This window comes from Carassius gibelio, chromosome B15 (genome assembly GCF_023724105.1).
Source record: "Carassius gibelio isolate Cgi1373 ecotype wild population from Czech Republic chromosome B15, carGib1.2-hapl.c, whole genome shotgun sequence".
In the NCBI taxonomy this organism is placed as follows: domain Eukaryota; kingdom Metazoa; phylum Chordata; class Actinopteri; order Cypriniformes; family Cyprinidae; genus Carassius; species Carassius gibelio.
In genome coordinates this window covers 2,756,039-2,776,947 of record NC_068410.1, presented here as the reverse complement: position 1 = coordinate 2,776,947, position 20,909 = coordinate 2,756,039, and the positions used below count along the sequence as shown (strand labels likewise).

Below are 20,909 nucleotides of genomic sequence, written 5' to 3'. Positions count from 1 at the left end.
TAAACAATATTTAAATTATTTTGTTATTTGCTTTTGACATTTTTATTAACTATATAGCTTACATTATTATACAAGTTATACATACAAATTATATAGGTATACACACACACACACACACACAAGTATATTAAAGTATACAAGTATATATACACATATTATTATTTAATTTTTAATTCCATTTGAGTAAATTTAGTACTTCAGCTTTAACTTAATTTCAGTTTAATATTTAGTTTAATATTTCACATTTTCTGTTACTTTTTTTTAACTAAGATTCCTGCATTTTATTTTATTTCAGCTTTATTTCAAGTGAAACTTATTTTTAATAATTTTAATTTTTGATTTAGTTAAACAATTACAACACTCATTCCAAATGGCCTGTATGTTCAAGAAATATAGTCAATGATATTCGTTTCCAGTCACTTCTGGTGCAATAAACAACCTAAAGTCATTCTTCTTTTTATTGCCTTAACAACAAAAAAAAGGCATAAAAACCATACAGCAATTTAAAAAGCTTAAAGCTTTTCTAATTTAATTAGAAAAAAGGAAAACAAATGAATCATGGATATAGATAGATAGATAGATAGATAGATAGATAGATAGATAGATAGATAGATAGATAGATAGATAGATAGATAGATAGATAGATAGATAGATAGATATATAGATAGATAGATAGATAGATAGAAAGATAGATAGATAGATAGATAGATAGATAGATAGATAGATAGATAGATACGCCACCTGCTGATAGATTCATGCAAACACACCATAACAAAATACTACACTAAGAACTACATAAACAACGCTAGCTCTAAATACAGCCATGTGTTATATACACTACCATTCAAAACAGTATTTTTATAAGAAATTAATACTTTTATCCATCAAGGATGCAATAAATTGATCAAACGTGAGCGTAAAGATATGTAAAATGTTAGAAAAGATTTCTATTTCAAATAAATGCTGTTCTTTTGCACTTTTTATTCATCTGTGAATTCTGGAAAATGAAAACGTGTCACAGTTTCTGCAGAAATATTGTGCAGCACATCTGTTTTAATAATACTACATGTTTCTTGGGCAGCAAATAAAAAAAATATCAGGAATTACAAAATTGTTTTTTCAAAATGACATTATAAAATATACTGAAAAGGAAAACAAATTATTTGAAATTGTAACAATATTTCACTATATTCCTGCTATTGTATTATTGAATGCTAGTGTATATATTGCTATATGTGACTCTGGAGCACAGAAGCAGTCTGAAGTCTCTGGGGTATATATGTAGCAATAGACAAAAAATACATTGTACGGGTCAAAATTAGGGATTTTTCTTTTATGCCAAAAATCATTAAGATATTAAGTAAAGATCATGTTCCATGAAGATCCTTTGTAAATTTCATATCATAAATATATCAAAACTTGATTTTTGATTACTAATATGCATTGCTAAGAATACACTTGTACAACTTTAAAGATGATTTTCTCAATATTTCGATTTTTTTTCTCTCTTATGTAAAGGATGAAAGAACCTGAGATACTTTGATCTCCTGAGAAACAGACAATACAAACATGCACGGCATCTTGGAGACACCCCACAGAGGAGACCTCCTCCCCTTCTGGCCATTTGTTTCATTATAAATCCCTTCATGCTTCCTTCTACTCAGTCTGATCACATGAAAATGTCAATGCAAGTGAACTAACACTCATGTCTAGTATCATGTCTCAGTGTAACTGGTATAATGCTCTCAGTCTTACAAAAGTATATTAAAAGATAATCCAGATCCTAAGAGTTAAGAGATGTTTGGCCTACGGTGATGGCAGTGTGCCCTTTCACAGAGTCCTCCAAGTAAATTACCTCCTGTTCCCATTGAGTTGTAAACAACCCAGGTTTAAGACATGAGTTAATGCAAATTCCAAGTGTTAGTTTCTGTCTCCATCTCGGGGGATGTTTGTCGTGGTGTGAGGTATTTAAACGATTGCAGCAAGAGGATCCACACACTTCATACTGTGTATTTCTCTAAAACTCAGGTATGCATCTTTTACTATTAGATTCTTCTTTGAGAATTTGATGTCTTGTGTTGATTTGATATCTATGAATTGACTATGACTTACCTGACTGTTAATAAATTGTTTTATGTGGTTCTATTTGATTCTCAATGCACTGCTAAGGATATACAGTATGTTTGTGTTATAGAAACGTTTTCAGATACTTGAAAGAATCTTTTTTTGTTCCTTTTCAGTGAACAGTTCTTAAAAAGAGCCATGTTTTTTCTTGTATGAAGATTTTAATAATCTGAAGAGCCTTTTTCGTGCAATGGAAAGCTGTGGATGTTACAGGTTCTTCATGAAACCATCATTCTGTATAAAGAGCCTGTTTTTAAGAGTGTAACTTGCTTCACACTAAAAAGTTAGGTGTACATAATGAAAGTAGTAACTTTATGCACTTTGAGGTATAACTTGCTTCATACATCCACTAAAATCACTGCCACACAAATTAACTGATTTGAACATTTCAATGCAAGAAGTTAGTTCTGAAAAATGATCAGCAGAATTAGTTTGCATGCTTTGTGTGTGTGTGTGTGCGCGGATCTAATTATCGAAATTCAAGCATTTTTGAGCACGACTTGCAATTTCAAGAGTGCACAAAAAACATTTTGGGTTCTACAAAGCATGTTTTCCTTGGTTAACAATTGCAAAAAAAAAAAAAAAAGTTTTCCATTATAAAGAGCCTTTTGTGCAATGGAAACCTCAAAAAGTTCCTTGCAAAACCATAGGCGCCAATAAAGAAGATTTTTGAGAGCCTATATAGGTTTTGGGGCCGCTGTATTTACAGCACATGCGAACAGCTACATATATCAGATTCAGACTGACCCAAATCCATTCATCAGCGCTGGATACTGGGATATAAAACACAGCAGCATCACACTCAGGTGCGGGAACTAGACGGAGGCTTATACGATGCCACTAGGGCACATGTGAAGCATCCCTATATTTCCTCTGAACATTCGGCTGCAGGAAAGTGAAAGCACTAGCTGTCCTGAATGCTGATGACTGCATGGAAGAACCTCAACATATGCCAGCTGTACTTCAATAAACTGCTGCAAACAGACAGAAACAATCAGCAACACACACAAAAACAAGTTGTTTGATGCAGAGAAGTGTCTCAACATGTGAAGAACTCGATGTTTCGACAGCTCGCTGCCACACACACACACACACACACACACACACAGGACTGGGATGAATGTGATGTGTGGAGCAAGACTGGCAGAACCCCATGCTAAAGGCATTTCTGCTGCATCAGGGATTTTTAACGCAACATCTGCAGATGAATAACACACACACGCGCGCGCGTGCCTGACATCTGATGAGCATCACATATGAACACACACACACACACACACACACCCCACCCAGGACCCCGTCAGGATAGCAGACCTGAGTACCGCAAGCTACACAGAAACACTCACACACTTACACTCATGTACACACACAGTCACACACTCCCGAGTCCTGTAGGTGAAATGACGTCAGTCGCTCACCGGCGCTCTTGTCTTTGCTCTCCATCTCCCGTAGCGCTGCTGTCGGTCACGGAGGAAGAGGATGCCGATGATGAAGACACGTTGCTCGCTGCTTGGCGTCGGTTCCTGGCTCGACTCTCACGTGAGAGCAGCTGTCAGTCACTTCACGCGCCGTCCGGTGCTGAGGCAGCGGCGGAATCACGGGCGTGGCGGTGTTTGTTGACGCTGGAGCGCGTGAGTGTGCGTGCGTCTGACCTGGGCTCGTTCCGCGCGCCGTTATCCGGAGCTATCGCAGCTCCGCCGCTTTCAGACACACGGGCGTGACGTCACCGCAGGTGTCATGTGACACTTCAGAGTCCCGATGTGATCCTCAACCTCACCATGGTACAGGTATCAGACTGTATTATCACTCTGATGTTTTAATATTAATTCATATAGAGCAATAATAATACTGAGAACATTTTAAGATGTATATTTTTTACTTTCCATTAAAAAAATATGTTATTCACACAAAACATAACTTTGTCTAGTGCTCTTAATAATATGTTTTAGCATGAATGAATTTGTCAAAATGTAACTACTGAATGGCATAGCATGTGTTTGCATCTGCCATTTAATTTCATTCTGTAACAAACTTGTTCAACAGACCATAATAATACTAGAGATTAAATGTTAAATTTTTTACATAAAAAAACAGTGTCATGGCGTAGACAATACAAAACGTTTTTCTTCAAATGTGAAATTTTAAGTATTTTCTTGGATTGAGGCAACATCAATTGTAAAAAAAAAAAAAAAAAAAAAAAATTACAATTATAAAAATATACATTTATAATATGGCCAAACAGAAAATATATCTTGAAACATTATTTGAAATATAAATATATATATATATATTATTTATTTTTTTTTTACAGTGGGTTTAACATTTTTGTACAATAGGTTTTACAAGATTGCAAAACCATGGTAGATTAAAAATCTTTTAACGTCAACAAACCAAAAACCTCTTTCACACACACACACACACACACACACACACACACACACAATGTGGCGAGGGGGGTAAGTCGCAGGTGGACAGACAGGTGCTGAGACGACAGGAAACATAAATAACCTGGCATGGCCTGCGCAAACTCACACACTCATATATAAAACGGAGCTGAATTATTTTGGTATTCAGCTGCTTAAGCAAAACTGAATGAGCAGGTGTGTCATATCTAAATGTGCGCAAAAGAGCTTGAAACTCTACCTTCCTCTGGTCAGCAAGATATAACAACAGCTCTCAGCATTTACACACACACACACACAGTTTATCATCATCCTGAGCTGTACTTTACAAAGAGGCATTCTGTTGTCCTGATAAACTTCTCAGCAGTTACCTTTCTCACACACACATCTGTAATTCTCCATCGCAGCACTTTAGCTGAGCGGAGCTCCTGGAGGAAAAACTCCATCCAAACGTTTCTCCTACAGCCTCAATGCTTTTAATACAGTGGGAAAAAGAGCATTTAGCTGACAGCATGTGGGTTATGATCCCTGATGTTGCTCTCTAACTAAGTTGCTGGAGAAGCAGTAATATTGCAATATATTTCTATTCAGTAGGAATCAAACACTGCGATTTTCAAAGAAACAGCAGGAGAAACAGGAGGTTAAATGCTTCAAATGGTTGCATGCAACAATTATGTCATTTTTGCAATCCAATTTGGTGCATAAATATAGAGGCTTTTGGCAGACTGATAACATAATGAGTCAAAGAAAGGGACGAAGTCAGTTGATATTGCGGTCTACTGATCTAAGATCTCTTTTTTTTTAGTGAGAAATTAATACTTTTTGTCAGTAAGAATGCATTAGGTGGCATTTATAACGCCACTCAAATAAATGCTGTTCTTCTGAACTTTCAATTCATTGAAGAATCCTGAAAATTAAAATGCATCACTGTTTCCTTAAAAATATTAAGCAACACAACTGTTTTCAACATCTGTCAAGCAGCAAATCAGCATATTATTATGATTTCTGAAGATCATGTGACACTGAAGAAAGAAGGAATGATGCTGAAAGTACAGCTTTGATCACAGAAATAAGTTATTTTAAAATGGTAATATTTTATAATTTACCGTTTTTACTGTATTTCTAATAAATAAATGCAGCATTGGTGAGCAGAAGAGTCTTCACAAACATTAAACAATCTTAAAACTTTTGAACCTCAAATATAGAAACTTAATTAGCTTTTTTTAAATACTGAAAACATATTTTTTAGGTTATTTTGAAAAAAATGCAAAACAGAATAAACAAACTCTTGAGCACTTCTGTACAGCTTTATTTACCAAACACAAGTTTAAAATGCAATACAACACTGATCCAGAGCAGATATGTTATTTTGCTGAGGTGTCCATAAGCCTACTGGCATGTTAGATATTTATCAAGCATAATAATAACAACATGTACACACAATCCTCATGGACATTAGCCTAATGACAACAGTTCAAATAAATCAATGTTCGGTTTAGTTCTGATATGTCCTGAATTAGATAATAAGGAGGAACGCATGGTGAGGCTATTAAAGGGTCTTTAGGATCCCCTTAATCTGAATAAAAACATCCCACTGGTTTATTTTCTGTGATAAGGCATTACGATTGGTCCCTGTAGAACTTAAAGATTCATGTTTGGTCTGTTCTGATCCTTCCCTCCTACCAATAACATGCAAATATATGCATGTGTCAGTAATTAGATGAGACCACATCACGTAATTGGCGGAGGCTGATTGGTCTAACTGGGAGAAGTGGGCGGGGCTAATTACAGCAGTATGTACAGTTACAAAGCACATCATATATTGACCAAAATACACAAATTATTACAAAAACAAATGATTCAATGCACCGATCATATTTAGCAGCGCATATTATTATTATATATATATATATATATATATATATATATATATATATATATATATATATATATATATATAAACACAAATTAAGTTTTGTGTTTAGAATTGTTCTTTCCAAGAGGTGAATCTCATGAAAGCAATTTAAAAGCATATTTTAGGATAAAGATTTTTCATGACAAGCTTTTTATATCTTGCAATTCTCATTAAATGCAATGCAATAAAATATATTTAAGGTAATTTAAACAGCAATATTAATTGATATACGATGTGTATATTTAATTTAGGCTTATTCATTTTTTTATGATTTTGAATTAGTGATTTTTTATTTGCTAAAACTCCATTAAAATGGTCCATTTAGGGTTAAAATGTGTTTAAATGTCATGATTTTTTTTTTGTCATAACGAAAACTAGTTCTAAAAGAGGCTTTTTTTTAATGCAACAATTACTCATAGCATTTTAGGGGGGGTAGAATGATATACGGAAATGTTTACATGAGATTCACCTAAAATGAAACAAAACCTCTATAGTCACAGGGAGTGTGTTTGTAATGTGCAGTTTGTGAGAATTAAGTTCTTCTGTAAGTGTGTTTGTGAAACGACGGTGTCTTAAACAGCTTGTTTACAGTATCATGTTACAGTGTACTTACAAGTAAAGCGTATAAACACATTTTGTCTAATTGCACTTCTGAGTGGAGTTATGGGTTTCCTGTTATCCACGTGAGCCATGCACAAACCGTCCTCCCCCCACATCCTTTCAGAAATCTCCTGCTCTCTCTCTATCTTTCCCGTAAAGGCCGAGCATCCGTAATGGGGAGGAACAAATATGAACAACTTCAAACTGGCAGCAGTGAAACAAGATCATGTCCATTTTTAACATCATATTCAGAGCCTGAAGCGTTTAACATCTCCAGCGCTGTGCAAAACACAAGGCTTACTGCTTCTGGGACTCTTAAAAAAAAAAATTCAGCGCCAATCAGATCAGAGAGCATGGCTTCAGAAGAATTTGTCATCAATGCGAAAGTGAGCTCGTCCCCAGTATGCACCCAATCAGATCAAGGGGCGTGGCTTCAGAATAAAAGGATCGATGCAAAAATTAATTCACATGAGGTCGCCTGCAGGCACCAACCAATCAGATCAGGGGGCGTGGTTTCAGAAAAATGTATCATGATGTAAAATTGAGCTTATCCCCAGTCAGCACCCAATTAGAGCAGAAGGTGTGGCTTCAGAATAATTTGTTATCAATTGAAATGTGAGGTCATCTGCAGGAAGCACCCAATCAGATCAGTGGGCGTGGCTTCAGAATAATTGGTCATCAGTAGAAATGTGAGGTCATCTGCATGAAGCACCCAATCAGATCAGTGGGCGTGGCTTCAGAAGAATTTGTCATCGATGCGAAAGTGAGGTCGCGTGACATCATCTGGGTTGATGAAGACTGAAATGGACTTCCCAGGATTCTCCGTGACCAGCTGCTGGAGTTTCTTCGCGAGTCGGTCGTCTGGTTGCTGATCGGATCCGGTTTCTAACAGAGGAGACGACAGGTTTGAGCTTCCTCCGCGCCACTGGAGCTCCATCGTGAGTCGCGACGCGGCTTTAGCGTGCTCTATTGCACTTCGCAGGTGTTCTGCTGGGTCGGAGCGAACAGACGACAACTTGCGCGCATGAAGCATGGCCGTGTCATCGCTGAGGTGCTCTAGCATGTTGCATTGCGGGATAAAGTAATTCGGGCAGGTTTTATTCACCAAGCAGTGCTGCAAGTCATCGATCAACCCAAGCAAAAAGTGCGCGGCGTAATCTTCCTGCGCCAAATACGTATGCGGCAGGCGGTCGCAGGCCCAAAGCATGAGCGAGCGCAGATGATACGGACTGATGGCTTTGGGTCGAGAGAGAAGCTTAATAATCAGAGCTTTACAAGCCTGGTACGCCTGCATGAGACTCGCAGAGATGCACTTCTTCAGCTGCACCTCGCTGCGCGCAAACGACAAGCGCCATTCGTTTTCCTTCTGGCCTGTAGAAGAGCACGCAGGCAGCAAATAAAACCCACTAATCACTTCCTCCTCCGTGATTTTCCCATCCCAAAAATGGTTTTCCATTAGCCAGCTTTGGGCAACCGCTGGCCATCCTTTGAACGAGACTACTGGAACCACATCGTACAGCATCCGACTGCCTCCGACGCCCAAAATGATGGAGATGATGGTTGCATTGCGCTCGACCTTTTCAACCCGTGGGACGCCGCGCTGAGGCTTCTTCTGAATCTCCGCCAGCACCATACTAATGGATTCGTAGAACCAGTCGGCCACCAGCGTGGGTGAGAAAAAGTAATTGGTGGCACCGTTAACATGGTCTACAACCGTGCAACAGTCCTTCCACTTGTTGATGGTTCCCTCGTCAAACAGACGCAGGCTGAGCCAGGAGTGGCAGAGCGCCGACTGACGCATGTCTAGCGTGACCGGCTGGTTTCTGTCGTGGAGTTTGAGCGCGGGAACCAGTAACGTGAAGTCCATGTCGTAATCGGCTCCCCGCGCAAATACGGTCAACTCGTCCAGATCCATATCAATCACACCTTCCCGTACCCCGCCGGACAACAGCAGGTACTCATTGGCAACCGGGAGCTTCTGGTCCAACTTCTGCACCATGCCTGAAAACAGAAAATTACATCGTTAGCAAATTACATAGTTACTTTAATTTAATTACTTTCCCCTGGAAAGAGTAAAGTAAAGGATTGCTCTTATTTCTGTAATTTAATTACAGTTACATCTTGAACTTAATACTGTGTAGAACATTTCTGTGCAATACAATAATGGATTTAATATCAAAATGTAAAGTCTAACCTTAAAATGCATGCTTTTTATGTACCCTTCTAATGTTCCCTTGAGATGGGGAACTTACTGTCTTTAGAAAGGTTTAGATGGTGTTTTTTCTTTTCATCTTACCTCTGTATAATTCATATTAAGGTTAATAAGTGCAGCGCTGCTTTGTTTACGCTTGTGTTTGGAAACCGAGGAAATGCTCATGTTGCATGTATGCAGCATCTTTGTGTGGATGAGGATTAAAATGCAGTGGTTGCCTCTAAATTTAAATGGAAAGAGCACAGACAAAGCCTTATTTTATTAATGCAATATATTACTTTATTTGTGTTGTTTATTTGATTTGGGGCTTGTTTTAAAATGTCTATTTAGTTTTGTTATTTACATTTACTTTATATTTAAAGTTTTGTTATTTAGCAGATGCTTTTATCCAAAGCGACTTACAAATGAGGACAACAGAAGCAATCAAAACAAACAAAGGAGCAATAATAGGCAATTACAAGAGACTGTGTGTCAGGGTTCATGTTTATGTGTATTTCTAGAAGTCCTGATATGAAATGTGTGAGAGTAAAGTACCTTTTTGAAAACAATAGTTTCTGAAACGTTTTTTAAAACCGTACAGGTTTGAAATGTGATGAAAACCTAAACTTCTCACACTTGGTTTTTGCTCTGCATGCAGTTTAAAATGCAGTTTTATTAAAGCTGATCAATGTTTTGCAGGAGAATAGAGAGGTGGGTTAAATTTGCACCTGTATAACGTGACAAAATGGCATTGCAAAATAATACATTTTCAAGAATGCGAACATAAGCATAGCAATTAAGTTTCTTCAAATGAAAGCACTTCTGTGTCATGAGCGTTGCCACAAAAACTAACATTTTCCATGTTGTAACGTTGTTATTTCACAATTTCAGCAAGAGGTGAGCACAGCATTAGAGAGAAAGAAGGTATTGCTTCACAGAACAGAATTTAACAATAAAGCAATTGACATAAAGGTTAATCTATAACCACAAGAGCAACAGAGCACATGCAATAGAGACTATAAAACGATTCCTACACAAACACAAGAACATTCCAGACAAGACCCTCAGGAACAGCCAACTGACTCCTGAAGAAAATAATCCCAAATCACACCTGAGCTCAAGTGTACATGCGCCAGCCAGTGACTCATGGGTATTAAAATCTCCCGTCAGCAGCAGAAGAACCTCCAGAGACGCTCAGAAAAACCAAAACAACTTAGTGTGTGTGTGTGTGTGTGTGTGTGTGTGTGTGTTGGCCCTGAACACCTGTCACCCTCCTCCAGAGGCCACAGCGAGTCCAACATTCAGAAATACACCTTCAGGCCCACAATTTAAGCGTCTATCATAACAAGAGCACAGTAAACTCAGCTCAGCATGCAAGACGGTCTTTCTGTGTCACCTCAACTGAAAACATGGATTTTGATCATTTTTTGCTGTTGAAACAAGAACATAATGAAGAATAAAATGCTAAATATTAAATATCATTGATGTATTTCCACCAAGTAATCCACTATTTTGTAGAAGGGGATCAAAATGACAATTTGAAAATGTGTATAATTTAACAATTTGCACATCGCACTGAGATCACTAAGATTGAACCATATAAATGAAGATAGCAAAAGAGAAGTTTAGGAACCATGATGTGAAAGTATATTGAGATACTGTTAATATTTATTGAGTTACAGTCATGCAAACTCTGGAAAAACTTTTATTTGTGGCTCTCGGATAGGTGTGTTACATGCAATCATTTTGGCAGAGGGAAACCAGGTATATTTCCATCTTCAACATTGTGTGTTCTTCAGACATTTCTTTTTAAAGAAACTGGCACCAACTGTATGCAAAGTGTAGCATATTTGGTTTTTGACCACGGAAAATGTGTACAATTTAACAATTTACTCCTGGAGACCTGGATTAGGGCATTAAAAATGAAGTGTTAAAAAACAAAATTGGTAACACTTCACAATAAGGTTCATTAGTTAACGTGAACAAAGAATGAACAATACTTCTACAACATTTATTAATATAAATGTTAATTTAAGCATTTACTAATGCATTATTAAAAATCACAAGTTGTGTTGGTTAACGCACTTCGAATGAACAATGAAAAACTGCATTTTTATTAACTAACATTAACAAGGATATAATAAATAATGTAATAAACGTGATGCATTAAGTAATGTTAACAAATGTAACCTTGTTGTAAAGTGTTACCCCCAAAACTGAAAGGATATTATATTTAATACTTCTTGAGCAACATGCATGCAAACCTTGGGAGGAAAACACTCAAAATGCTTTTTCACCCATTTTTCAAGGGTCACTGTTGGCATATAACATAACAAGTATTGCTAAAGTCAACAGATTTTACTATTAAACCTAATCTCAGTCTAAAAATAACACAATGATGCTACCATCTTTTTAAAGTCATTTCTTCACCCTGTAATTTGGCTCCGAATCTCAGGTGAAAATTTTACTTTTGGCTCTCCTCAACAAAATAGTGGATAACTCAGAAAATATAAATCTATAACATTTAATATTCTTGTTTTTATCCCTATTTATGTTTGTCTTTCTTCAGAAAAAATACTAACAGATCCAAGTTTTAGCAGAGGAGGTTTCTGAAATTCGGTTGATTAATTGCACCCAATTTGACTTTCCTAATGTGACTTTTAAAGAAGTAATCACTGGCCGTTTTGATTTCATCCTGTCCTCAGATTGTTCTCTAGCACAGATGAGTGTGTGCCTGGATGTCTGACAGGGAGTCCGTGCACAGACAGCATCACTGCATCGCCCTGAGGCTGAACTCATGCATCTGGACCAATCTCTTCTGCTTCACAATGCAGCACTTCTGCTCAGCATCTCTGAGAATTCAACTCTTTTACAAATAAATGCAGCTTCTATGTTCTAGTCATGCTCTTTGTACTGGCGTCACTTATTCCCGCTGGTCTGGCTATACGTTGCATTTTTATTCTAATTCACAACCATTTCCACTCCAAAACATATTTAGACCTAAATGTAAGTATATGAATTGCATATGGCATTTTCATGCATTTGAATTGCAGAGTTTTTAACAAACAAATCAAAATTAATGTCATGCATATTTTTCCATGTACATCAGATATAGGCCCATAAAGAGTTTCCAAAAAAGAAGAATTTTGTTTTATTCACATGCTTTAGATGTGTTTATTATGTGTATATTTTTAAATGTATTTATTAATTAATTTATTGGCTTATTTTATTCACATTTGGCAATTTATTTAATTATAAAATGTAATTATTTATTTGCATGTTTTTTTTATTTTGCTATTCTCGCTTAATTGTATTTATTTTAGTTTACACATTTGCTTTTCCTCATGCTGTCTTTGCTTTTTTTTATCTCCTTCTAATAATTAAACCAAAAGAAATTAAAAATCTGTCATTATTTACTCAGCTACATGTCATGTAAAGATAAATGGTTTTTTAAAGGCTTTTTTTTTTTTTTTTGCTCTTTCCGGACCTCAAAAGCCACTGCTGACCTTCCACTTTCACTGAATGAAAACAGAAAGCAGAGAGGCTTGGAAATTGTACATCTCCTTTTGTTTTCCAGAGAAGACGGAAAGACATCCAGCCGTAAACAAACGAGTAAACAAGGACAGAATGTGCATTGTTTGGCTGAGATGTTACTTCAACAGCAAGCAGATGACCTGATTTTGCCATCTCATGCAAATAAAGCATCAGAATAGCAATGCAAACACGAGTTGGGGGTGTTGAAGCTGCAAACACACCCATCCGCTGCTTAATGCAGAACGGAGCGCAAAGACAAACAGACGCACTGAACGCGCAAAAGCACACTTTCCCTTTCAAATGCATGCATGGATGGATTCATGAGTTGCATTGTGTCAGAAGCAGAGCTCTTCCTCACCAAGCATGGAGAAGATGAAGTCCTTGGCCGTGTGGATCTCGAGCGCGCGCTGGTCGTCATACTCGCGCTGCTCGTGCTTGCTGAACTCGGCGATCAGCCGGTTGAGCTCCTCTATCCGGGCTCCGGACCTGAAGTCCAGCTCGGGGGCCTGCGGGACGTGTTTGGTGCTGCTCGGGGTGGCGGTGGGGCTGCTGCCAGCTGAACTAGCCCGGCTGGAGAGCGCAGGCGCCGCCATGTTCGCGAGGAGGAGACGGTGAACCGGGAGCCGCGGAGCGCACGCGCTGAACTGAAGCCGGAGGCTCGATGACGCGCAGCCGCGGACCAGCACTGATTTATATAGTTTTACTATGGAGGCCAAATTACTCAAGATTAAATCATTAATCTTAGTACACAAGATTAGTACACAAATAATTAAATACATTAATATTTAATAGTTTTTTTTTATTGCTGTGTAAATTCGCCAATGTATTTATTCATTCATTAATTTAATTAATTATGACATTAGACATTTCATTTTCGGGAGTTTTGCACATTTGTTTTTATATTTTTATCAATTGTATGAATTTCTACTTTTGTCAGAATAAATTAATTTATTCTTTGCATGCTTTTTTAATTATTTGTATTATTTTACAATTATATTTAGTTTGTTTCTTAACTTATTTATATATTTGTAAATATATATATTTTTTGTAAACCCTGCCACATAATTAGTGAATAAAAAAATTAAGAAATTCCCAAACGTGCAAATATATAAATAAATAATATGAATGAAATAAATAAACTAATGTGCAAGTATGCAAAATAAACAAAAATATTAATTCTGACAAAAAATTGATTCAATTAAAATAAAATATAGCCTAATAAAAACAAATGTGCAAACCCTGCCACATAATTAGTGAATAAAAAAATTACAAATTCCCAAACGTGCAAATAAATAAATAATATAAAATAAATACAAATACAAACAAATATGGCAACTCTGCCAAAATGCTAAATAATAAAATTATTTTAAATTAATAAAAAGAAACAATTGTGAAATGCAATTACTAAATTAAATGAGTGAGTCAAAATCTGCCTCAGATGAGTAAACTAAACAACCGCAAATAAATTAATAAATTAACTCAAAAATAGTAAAAGAGTAAACTAATATAAAAGTAAATGTATAAACACTTCCAAATATAAAACATCGATTAACACTGTTCTGCAAATAAGTTAGTAAAATTAGCGAATAAAAATAAACAAAGGTGCAAACCTGCAAATAAATATAAACATGCAAAAAAAAAAATATATATATATATATATATATATGGTAACTAGCTTGCTCTATTCTTTTTCTATTCTATCTGTTTTCTTTTTATTTATTATATTATTTAAAAGCCCTTGCTACGTGTACTGTGTAAAGCTAACTGAGACTTGATGAGACTTGGCTAACTGATTGCTTCCACTGTCCTCATTTGTAAGTCGCTTTGGATAAAATGTAAATATCTAAACTCTGACACAAATTTGTAAATTAATTTAAAAAATAACAAGAATAATCGCAAAGCCTGCCCAATAACATATGCATAGAAAAAAACAAATAGGCTATTTAAGCATGCAAATATATCAAAATCTGATTTTTGCAAGCTTTGTAAAAATGTCTAAATCTGCTTAATAAGAATTAGAATTAAAATGCATGTTACTTTTCTTTGATCGTGTCAGTGTGTCAGTGCGCGCGCTCCTCCAGCAAGCGCCGCTGTGTGCGCGCTCTGAGCCGGAAGCGGAAGTGCAAGCAGCAGCTGCACCACACCACAGTCTCTCGTGGGGTCGCAGCAGTGATGATGGCGCTGAGGGCTTCAGTGTTCAGATGGGTTTCAGAGGACATCATCAGCACACACTACCTGACGAACAGGTAACACACACACTCCTCTGACTGCGTGTTTATATCCTGAGCGCCTCGCATCACTCACAGCAGCTTCAGAGGCTTTTAATCAGCTCACCAGTAAAGCTTCAGCTTACAGTATGTGTAATGCAATGAATATCACTGTAAACATAATGGTAACGAGCAGCTGTTTAGATCTTAAACCTGTGCTAAGTTCTTTGTTATGATGGCATTTATAGATATAAACATTATTTAAGAGGAGCAGAGAACCGTTTCATTCCATCATTATTAGATTATAATGTAATATATTACATCTTAAATGTGACCCTGAAGCACAAAACCAGTCATAAGGGTCTTTTTTTTTTAAGATTTACATTTTATTTGATTATTGCACTCATAAAAACTTCATTAAATTATTGAAAATAAATGCATTAGATTTATTGTTTTTATGTTCTCTCAAGGTTACTTTTATCAAACATTTTTTTATAAATTAAGATAAAAAAAAATTCGGTGTTTCTCCTATTGAAAAATCTAAATCAATGCAATATTTGGTGGTTGTTTTGCTCTAAATAGATTCACTCTTCAGACGCAGCAGAGGTGTGGCTTTCGCAAGGTAGCGAAGAAGGTGGAGCCTAAGAAGGGCGTGGCAGAAGAGGCGGAGCAAATTGAAATCCTTCACAAGAAGGGTGTGGCTCCTGCTCCAGACCCGCCCACCCCACACGCACCCACCAGGTCATTTGGCAGACTGGTCAAACCATTTGTCTTCACCATAGGGGTAGGTATATTCTGACACAATTCTGAAACAATTTCTGTGTAAATCCACATTTTTTATTATTATATTTAGTTATATTTAGTTTAGTGGGACAGTTACAATATAAAGGACCTGTTTTACTTAATAGGGCAAAGTAGCGCACGAGCGCAATTCCCAAAGAGCGCCGATGGGCTTGGAAATTTCTGGGGGTGATTTATTAACAACGCGCAAATTAAAGAACATCGATGCAACATCTCATCTACATATTGACCAACACAATATACCAAACGCAGATCAAATTAGTGTAGTCGCAAATAAAGAACCACAGTACGTTGAAAAGAACCGGAGGCCAAAAAGTTAAGGTTTGCTAGAAGTTTTGATCAACCTTCCTAGTTGAGGGTTCAAAATAATCTTTTATTTCCTGAAGCAAGTTAAAAATAACATGGCTTGGCATTGTGTAATGTAATCTGAATTGTGATCAAGTTTTGCAGTTATTTAATCTGGATTCTATTCTGGTTTATGCATTTATTTAATTCAAATTCTGATCTGGTTTATGCAGTTATTTAATCTGGATTCTATTCTGGTTTATGCATTTATTTAATTCGAATTCTGATCTGGTTTATGCAGTTATTTATTCTGGATTCTATTCTGGTTTACTTGATTCTGATCTGCTTTATTGAGTTATTTAATCCAATTTCTGATCTGGTTTATACAATTATTTAATTCGAATTCTGATCTGGTTTATGCATTTATTTATTATGGATTCTGATCTGGTTTATGGATTTATTTAAATGATTCTAATCTGGTTTATGGATTTATTTAAATGATTCTAATCTGGTTTATGCAGTTATTTAATTCAAATTCTGATTTGCTTTATGCAGTTATTTAATCTGGATTATGATCTGACAATGTATTTTTCTTGCTTTAAATTAATACGTGTGGGAAAAATCCTCTCCCTTCTACCATGCACTTTCTCTTCTCTGCATTGCCTCCTCTTAACTACAGCCATTTAAAGTGCAAAATAGTTTGAGACCCAATTTATTTGAGCATTAAATAATGGTGCAAATACCAGTAATTTGACAAGCGCAAATGTAAGTGAAACGCATTGCATGATTAATTTGAATACTCTCCTCCCACAAATTTAGCATCGGAAAGGGAAACTTCTAGAAATGCATATTCAATAAGGTCAGGCAGAAAATTACTGTTTCCATGCCTTTTCAGCACAAATTCATCACTGTGCGGCTTTATTAAAACCTGATTTGCATATTAATTGCATATACATTTCATGAATAAAGCCCAATGTGTGTGTGTGGATTATAATCTTTTAGAATCTCGTAATAACTCCAGCTCAGTTTACAGGTTGTTCGTTCGGCGGAGCAGCGATATGGCAGTACGAAAGTCTCAAATCTCGTGTACAGAGTTATTTTGACGATGTCAAAGCTGACTGGCTGGAGAAGATCCGGCCTCAGAAACAAGGAGATTTGCGCAAGCAGGTGTGTGTCCCTTTAATGGACATAAATGTTTTCCGATGTGTGTTTTTAACAGACGTCTGTTGTTCTGCAGGTGAATCAGTGGTGGAACAGTTTAAGTGATGGGCAAAAAACAGTCACAGGTCAGTCTGAATGACACTAACTGAATTTAGGCATCCATATTACACAGATGAGCAGTTTAGATGCAGTTTTATTAAATAAACCGATACTGTCCATCTTTGTTTCATCTGAACAAATCTCTCTCTCAGGCATCATTGCAGCCAATGTGGTGGTGTTTTGTTGTTGGAGAGTTCCTTCTCTGCAGCGCTCCATGCTCAAGTACTTCACATCTGACCCCTCCTCCAGTGAGTACACTCATCTGTTTCACTTTCATAATGTGCTGCAACTGAATATCAAATTTGTCTCTTGATTACATCGCCTTAAAATGAGGAATTTCGTTTTGGATTGTAAAGATCTGATTACACTTTACACTTTTTTTGTACAGTCTGGCATGTTTTCAGGTTTTGTTGGTATTTGAAAGTAAAATATAGATTTTCAAATTGATAATATTGAGTCATAAGCAAACAGAGAAGAAAAATGAATGTAATATATTAATTTTCATTATGCACAAAATGACTGGTGGTATATCAGCAACTGCAATTCAGAGTGCTATACTTGAAGATAAAATATGATGTTATTTAAAATAGTATGAAAAAAAGAAAAGAAACTACAATTAAAAATAAAATAGAAATATTTTTAAATCAAAAACTGATAAGAGAAATAACAAAATTACAACAACATAACATTAACTGCTTTATTTTGATTCTGATCTGGTTTGCAGTAACTTAATCTGCATTGTTATCTGGTTTGTACAGTTGTTTAATCTTGATTCTATTCTGGTTTATGCAGTTATTTATCTAATCTGAATTATTATCTAGTTTGTGCAGTTATTTAATCTGGATTGTAATCTGGTTTATGCAGAAATTTAATCTGAATTGTGATCTTTCCACTGTTATTTAATCTGGATTGTGATCTTGGCAATGTTATTTAATCTGAATTGTGATATTTGCACTGCTATTTAATCTGGATTGTGTTCTTTCCACTGTTATTTAATCTGAATTGTAATCTGGTTTATTCATAAATTTAATCTGAATTGTTTTCTTTCCACTGTTAATTAATCTAGATAGTGATCTGGTTTACGCAGTAAATTAATCTGAATTGTGATCTTGGCAGTGTTATTTAATCTGGATTGTGACCTGGTTTATGCAGCAATTTAATCTGAATTGTGTTCTTTCCACTTTTATTTAATTTGGATTGAGATCTAGTTTGCACAGTCATTTAATATGGATTGTGACCTGGTTTATTCAGTAATTTAATCTGAATTGTGTTCTTTCCACTTTTATTTAATTTGGATTGAGATCTGGTTTGCACAGTCATTTAATCTGGATTGTGACCTGGTTTATTCAGCAATTTAATCTGAATTTAGATTTTTGCACTGTTATTTAATCTGGATTGTGATCTGGTTTCAGAGGTGCTGTGTTGGCCCATGCTGCTGTCCACATTCAGTCACTATTCTCTCTTTCACATGGCGGCCAACATGTACGTGCTCTGGAGTTTCTCTTCGAGCATCGTCAACATGATGGGCAAAGAGCAGTTCATGGCGCTCTACCTCTCCTCAGGTCTGGGTCATTTGAGAGTTTAAAGATTCCCAAAACCATCCTACGCTCCTTAAATTCATCAGTGTTTTTTGATTTCATCTTTCTGTGCCCGTGTTCTCAGGTGTGATTTCTACGTTTGTCAGTTATGCGAGTAAAACAGCGATGGGTCGGTTCGGTCCATCACTGGGGGCGGTGAGTGTGTTTTCAGATTAAACATGTCAGGATTTCACCAGTGTTCATGTGGATGTAGTGAACAGATTATTGCATTGTGTCAGTCAGGGGCCATCATGGCTGTCCTAGCAGCTGTTTGCACCAAAATGCCTGAAGCCAAACTGGCCATCATCTTCCTCCCCATGTACACCTTCACCGCCGGAAACGTGAGTCTCTGTGTGTGTGTGTGTGTGTGTGTGGGAGATGTTTGTTGTTGTTGTTTTAAGTAATGATAGACACATTCTAATGATCTTCTCTTGCCAACAGGCTCTCAAGGCCATCGTTGCCTTGGATACCGCAGGCTTGATTCTGGGATGGCGTTTTTTCGATCACGCAGCTCATTTAGGTGGAGCTTTATTCGGCATGTGGGTGATTTATCTCTGTCTTCGCTTACATTTAGATCAGTCTAGATGTTTTTGAAAGGAGAAAGTGTTGTTATTGTTAACAGGAGCTATTAAATATTGAGTTTATGAATTGAAATAAAGCTGAAATGAAATAAAATAAAATAAATATTAGAGGAAAAACTTGTAGTGAAAATTAGAAATGTAGCCTTTGCAACTAAAACGAGTAAAAAATGTATTTAAAGCTGAAGAAACAAATAAATATATATAAAACAGAAACTAATAAAAATGGCAAAACATATAATTAAATGACTAAAATTAAACCCGAAAATAATAAAATTTAATTATAGGTCAAAATATGAATACATATACAAATAATACTAATATAACGCTGGCAAATTACTTGCACCACTGTTAATTCAGTATCATTAATATACTATTAGAGTTTTTTTTTTTTTTTAGTTAATCTTATTTTAATTATCTAAAAATAATTTTCATGGTTTCAGTTGAATATAATAACCCTGGTATGTAGTCACTCGTTTGACAAGCATTATAACAGCAGGTTAATAGGTTAATCTTTTTACCAGTTGTAAACATGTAAATATAAGCATGTTAATTCTCTCTCTGTGTGTTTGATGTCTGTTTCTTCCTCTAGCTGGTATATCGTTTATGGTCACGAGCTGATTTGGAAGAACAGAGAGCCGCTGGTGAAGATGTGGCATGACTTCAGAACGAAAGGACCGGGTGCTGGCGGAAACGGCCCGATCTAGAGCCATGCATCATGGGTGACGTGAAGAACAAACTATTTGGAAAATGGACACAAAGACACAGATATTAATGCACTTGAAGCTCATATTCTGTTTTGTATTCTGTGGGAGAGTCATAGCGTGAGGTCTGCTTGAGTCACAGTGAGTATTACTGTGATGTCATTATGCCCCGCCTCCGATTTGAAATTCGAAACCAACAAACTCCACCCACTTGTTTAAAAATTCTAATTTATCAGGAGGGGCGGAGCTCTAGGGACACTATACGTCTCAGTGACATTCAGCATCATGTACAGAAACTAAAAAAGTTTAAATAGTCTGTAACTGTAATTTTGAAAAATAAAATTATTACTTAAAATTCTGTTGTCAAAAAAAAGTATTAGGTGCCAGCTTTTGTTTAATGTGCTATAATTGTGTTCTGCTTCCGTTTTGTTTATGTTCTGAGTTTCAGATGAGACTTTGGTCCTTGTTAAATGTGAATGATTAACCCTGTTTCTCTATAACACACACACACACACACACACACCTGTTCTATATGTCTCATCAGTAGAAACCGTTTCAGTGTTGTTTTCTCAGATAGACCAAAGTTCAGTAACAGTCATGGTATCATAATGGCTCATGAACAATGCGTCTGTTTTCCACTTCCTCATGTTTTCATGAAGTCACTGTATCGCTCGCCTCTTCCTGTTTCTCAGTTATCACTCCTTAACCTCCGTCGCATCACTCTTTTCTCT

The 20,909-nt window shown here is 36.3% G+C and overlaps 3 protein-coding genes across 4 annotated transcripts in view; 1 reads left to right on the top strand and 2 right to left on the bottom strand.

Annotated features, from left to right (window-relative positions):
- The window catches only part of LOC127972791 (fibroblast growth factor 12-like), a 45,042-nt gene extending 41,195 nt beyond the window's left edge, over positions 1 to 3,847 (bottom strand). Inside the window, exon 1 of the mRNA XM_052576573.1 lies at positions 3,543 to 3,847. Within this exon, the coding sequence (XP_052432533.1) occupies positions 3,543 to 3,567 (25 nt within the window). The 5' untranslated portion in view covers positions 3,568 to 3,847. The remainder of the gene's footprint in view (positions 1 to 3,542) is intronic.
- Positions 3,848 to 5,819: 1,972 nt separating this feature from the next.
- On the bottom strand, positions 5,820 to 13,377 carry LOC127972928 (nucleotidyltransferase MB21D2-like). Its single transcript, XM_052576932.1, has 2 exons — positions 13,125 to 13,377; positions 5,820 to 9,042 (listed from the first exon to the last, which is right to left on the bottom strand). The coding sequence occupies exons 1-2, from the start codon at positions 13,357 to 13,359 to the stop codon at positions 7,778 to 7,780; spliced, it is 1,500 nt and encodes a 499-aa protein (XP_052432892.1). The 5' UTR covers positions 13,360 to 13,377; the 3' UTR covers positions 5,820 to 7,777.
- A 1,466-nt stretch (positions 13,378 to 14,843) lies between these two features.
- Positions 14,844 to 20,533, top strand: LOC127972675 (presenilins-associated rhomboid-like protein, mitochondrial). Of its 2 annotated transcripts, none has more exons than XM_052576360.1 (10): positions 14,844 to 15,012; positions 15,556 to 15,757; positions 17,086 to 17,226; positions 17,297 to 17,345; positions 17,472 to 17,567; positions 18,732 to 18,881; positions 18,982 to 19,052; positions 19,136 to 19,237; positions 19,338 to 19,435; positions 20,067 to 20,533. In XM_052576360.1, the coding sequence occupies exons 1-10, from the start codon at positions 14,939 to 14,941 to the stop codon at positions 20,179 to 20,181; spliced, it is 1,098 nt and encodes a 365-aa protein (XP_052432320.1). In that variant the 5' UTR covers positions 14,844 to 14,938; the 3' UTR covers positions 20,182 to 20,533. The 2 variants fall into 2 exon arrangements, with proteins under 2 accessions (XP_052432320.1, XP_052432319.1); XM_052576359.1 differs by having other exon boundaries at positions 14,879 to 15,012; positions 15,569 to 15,757.
- Positions 20,534 to 20,909: the final 376 nt, after the last annotated feature.

Coding starts and splice junctions, on each gene's coding strand:
- LOC127972928 (XM_052576932.1), bottom strand. CDS start 13,359: ATGGCGGCGCCTGCGCTCTCCAGCCGGGCTAGTTCAGCTGGCAGCAGC. Junction 9,043..13,124: donor CTTCATCTTCTCCATGCTTG/GTGAGGAAGAGC, acceptor TTCTGTTTTCAG/GCATGGTGCAGAAGTTGGAC.
- LOC127972675 (XM_052576360.1), top strand. CDS start 14,939: ATGATGGCGCTGAGGGCTTCAGTGTTCAGATGGGTTTCAGAGGACATC. Junction 17,568..18,731: donor CACATCTGACCCCTCCTCCA/GTGAGTACACTC, acceptor ATCTGGTTTCAG/AGGTGCTGTGTTGGCCCATG. Junction 19,238..19,337: donor ACACCTTCACCGCCGGAAAC/GTGAGTCTCTGT, acceptor TCTTGCCAACAG/GCTCTCAAGGCCATCGTTGC.